Below are 7,749 nucleotides of genomic sequence, written 5' to 3'. Positions count from 1 at the left end.
TTTAACACAAATGTCTTAACTAGATAAATGGATCAATAAAAAATAAGTCATCTGGACTGACAATGATGTAGTCTGCACTTTGACTGGTTGGTGAAAGCATACAGTAATTGTAGTTTAATGTAATGAAAATTAAATCACATTTTTTGCAAATCATTTTTATTAAATCAGTATTTACAGGCAGTTTGTATTTGCACTGTGAGCTCAGCGAAACCCGACTCTCCTTTTCTGCCACTTGACTTCCCAAACTAAAATCTCTTACAGTCTTGTGAATTCGCCCGCAAACATTTTTCAGTTTCTTGAACTACATTAATAAAGTCAACAACCAGGAAGTAAGGATGCAAATGCAGGAGGCACAAGCTGAATTCAATCATTACAATAAAGTTTGTACTGATAACGTTGCACCAATGAATATGGCTTTATTGAGATCTCCTCACTGCGCAAATAACAGTGAAAAACTGAACATCTGGGCACATGGGTCCTGGAAAGCCGCTTAAACTCCTTTCCTTTTCACATCCAACTGTGTTTACACACTCCACTGTAGCATCAGTTACTGAACAATCACACCAGGATGTTTTTTTCTGTTCTTAATGTGACCAAGATGCTGACAATTAAGACGAAACAAACAAAAACATCTGGCATTCATTCGGCTTGGGACATGGGCATAATTTCAGTTACATTTCTCTCTGTAGAGCACTGTTTCTAAGTGCGAACCCAAGTTTAAATACGGACATTAGCTGTTTGCGCAATCAAACCTGAAGGAAAAATACAATCTTGGTTCATTTCATTCATTCAGTCTCGTTCACTTACACCTGAGTTCCAATGTGCTGTACCTCAGAGGACGACATGAAGAAACAAGCACACCGCTGAAGAGGTGGAGAAACAACGGAGAAGCTTGTGAAGTACAGCAGTAATTTCAATCTACCCTCTGACTCTCCTTTGAGTTGCTGCCAACACCACCTTCAAACAATAGTGACATTTTAGGTTGGTTTTAAAAGGGATTTTGGTTCATTTCAATTAAAAATACTGCTTTGCTCTGACATTGCTGCTATGTTATAGAAAAAAATACAGAAAAAGCTACTTATCTCCTTTTCATGGTTTTTTTTTGCTTTTACTTTTAAATAGAAATTAAGTGACAAACAAAGGAAGACAGCTCAAAAGCTTCATTGAAAAACAAAAGACAAACCGTAAACAGAATTTATCAGATAAACAACTTGACAGACGACCCCTACCCTCAGCTTTTAAAAACAAATGGCAATTTACATAGTAGGGGTGCACTGATAACTCCAACATCTCAGTTTAGTACTCAGCATTAGGGGCGTGTTTAATGCAAGACACCACAAATTCAGTCCAGAGCATCAGTTTAAACCATATGAAAGCAATTTATTATTTTACCACCAAACAAAGGTGGAATAATGTGTTTCCCATTTCATAAAAACTCCAGACGTTATGCATATTTCTAAAAATCTCAGTAATAAATACAGATTCTGGGTGGTGTGCAGATTATATGAAGTACTTCTATCTGTATGCGTTAGATATCAGAGCATCCCTAGTATTCACAAAGACAAGCAAGAAAAACAATAAAAAAAATTGTGAGCCAACATCTGAAAAATTAAAAACATTGAAGTGATGTCTTATATTATTGCTGGGAAGAAGCTGCTGCATAAGTACCAGCTCATCTCATTTTGATATGGCCCCACTTACTACTCCTCTCTGAGCTGTCCTTTGTTCAAGTCTTTGCTTCTGCCGTTCAGGCGTCCTTGAATGGAGGCATGAGGGACCAAAGGAGGACAGATGGAGGCGAGGGGCTTCTCTTAAAGGGGATCATCACAGTGAGTCCAGAGGATGTCCATAATCACAGTGCCAAACAGTGGGGATAGAAGAGAGCACATTTCCATTTGACTTCGTACTTGAGTTCTTCGCTCCCTGGCAGTTCCGCACCAACTGTGAGTGGGAAGAGGAGGCCAGTGATGCGGCTGGACTCACAGCCCATCTGATATAGAGGAACTGAAGGAAGGAAGTTTCAAAAATACAGTAATGTGTTTGCTCTCGGGTGGCCCTTGATCTCTCTCCCCTCAATGGCCAGTTGGCCTCCGAGGCCCCCTTATCTGTGCTGTCGGAACCCTTGGGTGCCGTCTGGGCCGGTTGGCTGCCGGACAGTGTGATTGTTTGATCTGGTGTCCTCTGAAGGCAATGTAGAGTTATTGCGCCCTGGCCTGGTAGAAGAAGAAGAAACAGGAATAACTCAGACAGCAGCCTCTTCCATGTGCCAGCTGCTAGACAGAAACGGCTCACAACTCTTTGCCAGCTGGCAAGTTTTAGCAGCAGTTCTTGTTTTCAATTGATGTTTTTCTCTTGAACCGTCCTAAATACTGGATCCCTGCAGCCTCACATCAGACCCGTCGCAACATATGATTTTAGTTAGTCTTCCCTTTTGTCTTTAAGGAAGTTAACTTCAAAACTGAATGCAAATGAAAATGTTAACATATTAAAAAGGGTTTCATAGTGGTAACACAAGTGTTTTGCTTCTAATTCAAGACTGGAGTAATATTGATGTTAGCATTGAGCAAAACAAATTTTTAATTAAGTATCAAATCAAACTATAAATAAAAATTACTGCCGTTTCAGAATAAGAGCCAAACATGGTACTATGCTTTCAAAATAAACCCATTTAAACTATCGACAACAAAAATGTTAATGACTGGAAACGGGGTGATTGGAGAGACCCTCAAATAATGCCTATTTATTAGCTGCCTTTCTGTTGGTGTAATGCGCAATAGTAATATTCAGACTGAAGAGTAACATTAAATAAAGCAGCACGGCTTTAGAAGGTTCTGAATGAACTCTGTGCGAACTGTGTATATTTGGTGCTTACCTGTCAGTGTTAGGCTTGTCCTGAGGCATCTCCTCTGGGCAGGCACTGCCCAGTATTCTCTTCCTGGCCTCAGCATACTCTGCTTCTCGCTGGGCCAGAGATTTGACCTGCGGTGTAGGCCTGTTCTGATTTAACGGTGTTCCCAGTGACCCATTGCTTGCAGGCCGCTTCAAAATGCGTATCTGAGGTGGGGGTGCTGCTGGTAAAGAGTCGTCCTGTATCACCATGGTCGTCTTCAACAGAGATCGTGGAGAATTACTGGATTCCCTAAATGCAAAACAAGACTCGGTCTTTCATACATTCACTGATTACGTTTTCCCTGCTTCCCAGCAAAGTTAAATACACAGTACAGCATGTCAGTTTCTGCATTGTAAGAATCTGCTCCACTTTCTGTTTCACCTGTAACAAATTGAAGAGTACTGCCCATATGATGAACTGAAAATAGGACAACACGATACATTATTTCACCACTGACATTTCAATGTGCCCCATCGTCACACTGCAGTAAGTGTTAAGTGAAGTGAGGCAATTTGCGTCAAACACATCATGCTTTTGCTTCTTAATGCAATAAGAAAGTTTACATGGTTTTCTTCTCCATGACATAACTGACTTCAATGTAAGGGTTCTTGGATGTATCGTTATTTTGGTGTTCCACAGTACTGGTGTTTAAAATGCTCCGCTCATTGAAAACAGTCCATGTAGATACAATCACTTGGTAAATATGAAATTAGAAAAACTTATTACACTCTTTTCAACACAATTTTTCATCACTCACCTGCTCCGTAGTGACTGTAGAGACTAGAGGTTTCTCTGTGCACAGCTGTGTAGCTTGCTTCTGCTACAGCAGTGTCATGCAATTGTTGCCACCACATAAGATTACAAGACTAATTTGTTTGGTCATTTAAATCACCACCACAAAGCTCTGTATGAGTGCAAATTCATATCTGAATGTCATCCAAGGCAAAAATAAAATTTATAAATTCTACATGAATCAATGTTAGTATAGTTCTAAATGATCTAAAATCAAAGGGAGTCCTCACTGTAACTTTTCAGCAATTAAAAAAATATTTTAATTTACTTTTCAGAAGTCTTCCACAACTAAATCACCTTGATGTCGTAGAATAGTAGAATATCTGATGAACAATCCTGTATTTTTTTTTATAGTGCACAATATGTCACAGATAAACGAAATATTGCAATGTCAGTTTTTCGTTTCCAATATCATGTAGCCCAAACTAAAAATTGATCATTCATAATTTGCAAAATGTGTGTTTCAATAGGATTCGAACCAATTATAAATGACAGTCCTTACTTTTCTTTCTGGCTGATCCGTAGCTTCTCTTCTAACCGTTTTTCCATTTCCTGGGAGGAAAGGAGTGCAAACAAATGTTCATGTAAGCACACAACATTGTCAGATTGATATGGGAAAGAAGAAGTGCTGCAGGCAGTGCATGGGAGAGTGGATAGAAAGCAGGATTCAGTTACAAGCTATTTATACATGGGTAGGGCAGCTGCCAAGTAATAACAGTGACTCTCAGCTAGCCAACATTAGCCGGCTGATGCTGCCAGAGAAAACTGAATACAAGGTTGGCTGAAGCACTGGCGATCTGCTAGTTCAACCTGATGAGCTGCTGACGTTTGGCTTCTCAGAACCGCGTTCTTAACGTCATCAGCCAAACTACCGTGACGAAAGCTGGCTAATGTCAGCTGAATGTTACCGGCTGACCAGTGTGGCAACATAACTGGTTCGCAACCAACCAACTAGTTGACAACATGGCCGAAATTATTGTCGAACAACAACACGGCCCTGTAAACTACGGAAAACCCAAGCAACTCCACAAAGCCATCATTAAGACTAGTCTAAGCCAAGCTCCGTGAAAACTGAACATCAATGTAGTGATAAACATTTTACAAGCCGTCACTTCACAACAGATACGTTTGCACCTCCTTAAACTAATCCCACAAAATGCTCCGGGCTTTGTCGTGGAGAAGAGTCAATGTTTAGGATGACATTTCTAAAGATAAGTTATTAGCTCCATAAAAATGCACTGAATTCAATACAAGACAAAGACGGGTGGTGAAAGGGGCTTTAGTTGTCATGTACAGCTACGTACATTTAACAACAACCAAAACATCAGAAAAATGACACATTTTCTGTGTGAGCTTGAAGTGAACAGCTAACTTAGCATCGCGTTAGCCAGCCTCACCTAAACCTTAGCATTCGGACTGGAACTCTTATTCCTTGGGTTTAGCTCGCGTCGTGTAGCCATGTTGTTAGCTGCATATCGTTAGCTAAATATTGAGCATATTACCGCTGGTAAATGGGAAATTATTTTCAAACAGCTATCGTGAGTTGGTTACTTAAGTCCATGTTAAACCCGACTCGTTGTCTAGCTAACGCTAGTTGACGATAGCGCGACAAGTTTCTTGAAGCTAACGTTAGCTTTAGCTACATTGATGGCACGAGGAACAGTCGTTAACATGGAGCAGCCTTGTAAGAACTTCTAAAATCAGCCTCGTTCATATAAACAGTCACCCAAAATGATAATCGTCTTCAACTGAAGCTACATGGAGTCTTTCATTATTTACCCCACTATCGGCAGCGTCCTCCCAACTTTCAGCGACCTCCTCATCCATGTTTCATTTTGCTCAGACACGCTGTGGATTTCGCTGGACGGAGCTCCGGGTCCGCCCCTCGGCTGTCTGCACACTGTGACGACACGCTGACGGAATTCCCCAGAGCCTCGCCACTAAGTTCAGCAGGAAATTTAGGGACACGATATAAACCCACAATATATTTACTTAGCTCTAAACCGCAATCAGTATACAGTTGCTCCGGTCAAGTCACTGCAGAGTCCATCCTGATTTATGTGTAACATGGACATAGACATAAATCATAAAATATAAATATACATATGCACTACCGTTCAAAAGTTTGGGGTCACTTAGAAATGTCTTATTTTTGAAAGAAAGGCATTTTTCTCAATGAAAATAACATGAAATGAATCAGAAGTACAGTCTAGACATTGTTAATGTGCTAAATGACTATTCTAGCTGGAAATTGCTGATTTTTAATGGATTATCTCCATAGGGGTACAGAGGAACATTTCCAGCAACCATCACCCCTGTGTTCTAATGCTACATTGTGTTAGCTAATGGTGTTGAAAGGCTAATTGATGATTAGAAAACCCTTGTGCAATTATGTTAGCGCATGAATAAAAAGGGTTTTCATGGAAAACATGAAATTGTCTGGGTGACCCAAAACTTTTGAACAGTAGTGTAAATGTGTGTTGAATTGAAATGTCTCACCCCAGATGTTACTAACACAGAATAAAATACAAAATGAACAACATAAACACTGGTTTTATTTTTTCCCCTGTGTAGACTAACTATGCATTCTTCAGTTGTTTTGTATCAGCAAAGGTTTATATATTTTTCTTAAAATCACGGTCAGCCAGTCGGTGAGATTCCATCCTTACTACTATGAATATAAAGCAGGTCTGGATCCAGATAGACATTAAAACCATCCAAACAATTTGAGAGATTTGAACAATGCTGGAAGAGGTATGCACTCTTTAAGTACTTTCTTTGGATGTTTTTCTTGAACACCATTTATAGATATTCACGTTATGTACCGTCCTTCACATTGTCTGAACTGTCACACAAACTCACATTTACACTGTTGATCCCTGTGCCAAGTCTGAAACGCCTACCTGTTTTTTTTTTCTTCATTTCCATGTAGAGTCATGATGCAGGTATGTAGTTAGACAAAACTGACAGGTTAAAAACTGAGAAAATTCTGCTGTTCAATGGCTTATTTTGCCACCTGGCTATTTTGAAATCACAGGTTTTCTAACTTGTGTGTCAGTGATAACAGGTGTATACACTTCTGTTTCACTAAATTTCTACTTGACAGTAAATTCAATAGTCTTTATAACAGGTTTGTTTCTGAATACTCCACTGTTCAACTGCAATAATAATATTACTGAAAGGTCATGCAGTTTTGAATCATTTCATATTGTAGTGATGTTAACACTGGTTACTATACAGGCAGGGAAACTCACATTTCTGTTGTATACCGTGTTATTTTCTTCATGTATCTTGTGTTCTTTGTACAAATATATAACAGTGTATATGACTGATGGCTTGTATGGTTTATTTTACTAAGGTTGGCATTGTATATATAAATTTAAAAATTTTTTAAATGAAGAAAATCAATGGTGTCTGTGCAGCACATGCTGTCTGCCAACCAAAAGGGAAAGACTTTGTTTTGAATAACTGAAGAATATAGTGAACACGACAAAAAATGCAGCTGATTCCGTAATACTTTGTCATATTAGAGGGATATATATATATGTATATATATATATATATAAAAAATAAAAATTATTATTATTATAATAATTTTTATGTATAGTATTGGAACAGTGAGGCCAGTGCCTCTATTTTGCGGTAGACAGAAAATATTTGGGTTTGACATCAGGAGATGAATATGAGACAAGAGACCAATATTTCAGCTTTTATTTCCAGGTATTTCCATTTGGATCTGATACACAACTTGGAAGACAGCACATTTTGTTTGAACCCACCCATTTTTCATGTGAGCAAAAGTATTGGAATACAAAAAAAAAATGTGGAATGCACTGCTACTGTATATTTTCTATACTACAGTATTGTGTTGAGAAAGAAATGTGTTTCATATGCTGGTTACATGATGTGGGAAGACAGATTGTCATCCAATAAATACAAGAAAAATAATGGACAAAGCAGTTTTCCAGAGTTTAGAAACTGATGTCACTACATTAATTAATTATTCCATTTATCCCGTAGAAAATCTCCTGATTGGAATTCAGATATCAGACGCATATATCTTTCTT

General features: G+C 38.7%; 1 protein-coding gene across 1 annotated transcript; it reads right to left on the bottom strand.

The window, feature by feature from the left end:
- Positions 1–391: 391 nt before the first annotated feature.
- Positions 392–5,571, bottom strand: szrd1 (SUZ RNA binding domain containing 1). The gene is made up of 4 exons (XM_023264554.3): positions 5,462–5,571; positions 4,185–4,234; positions 2,873–3,139; positions 392–2,213 (listed from the first exon to the last, which is right to left on the bottom strand). The coding sequence occupies exons 1-4, from the start codon at positions 5,507–5,509 to the stop codon at positions 2,102–2,104; spliced, it is 477 nt and encodes a 158-aa protein (XP_023120322.1). The 5' UTR covers positions 5,510–5,571; the 3' UTR covers positions 392–2,101.
- Positions 5,572–7,749: the final 2,178 nt, after the last annotated feature.

The sequence above is a fragment of the Amphiprion ocellaris genome, chromosome 8 (assembly GCF_022539595.1).
Source record: "Amphiprion ocellaris isolate individual 3 ecotype Okinawa chromosome 8, ASM2253959v1, whole genome shotgun sequence".
NCBI classification, from domain to species: domain Eukaryota; kingdom Metazoa; phylum Chordata; class Actinopteri; family Pomacentridae; genus Amphiprion; species Amphiprion ocellaris.
The sequence above is the reverse complement of the archived record's forward strand: the minus strand, read 5'-3'. Positions and strand labels throughout refer to the sequence as shown.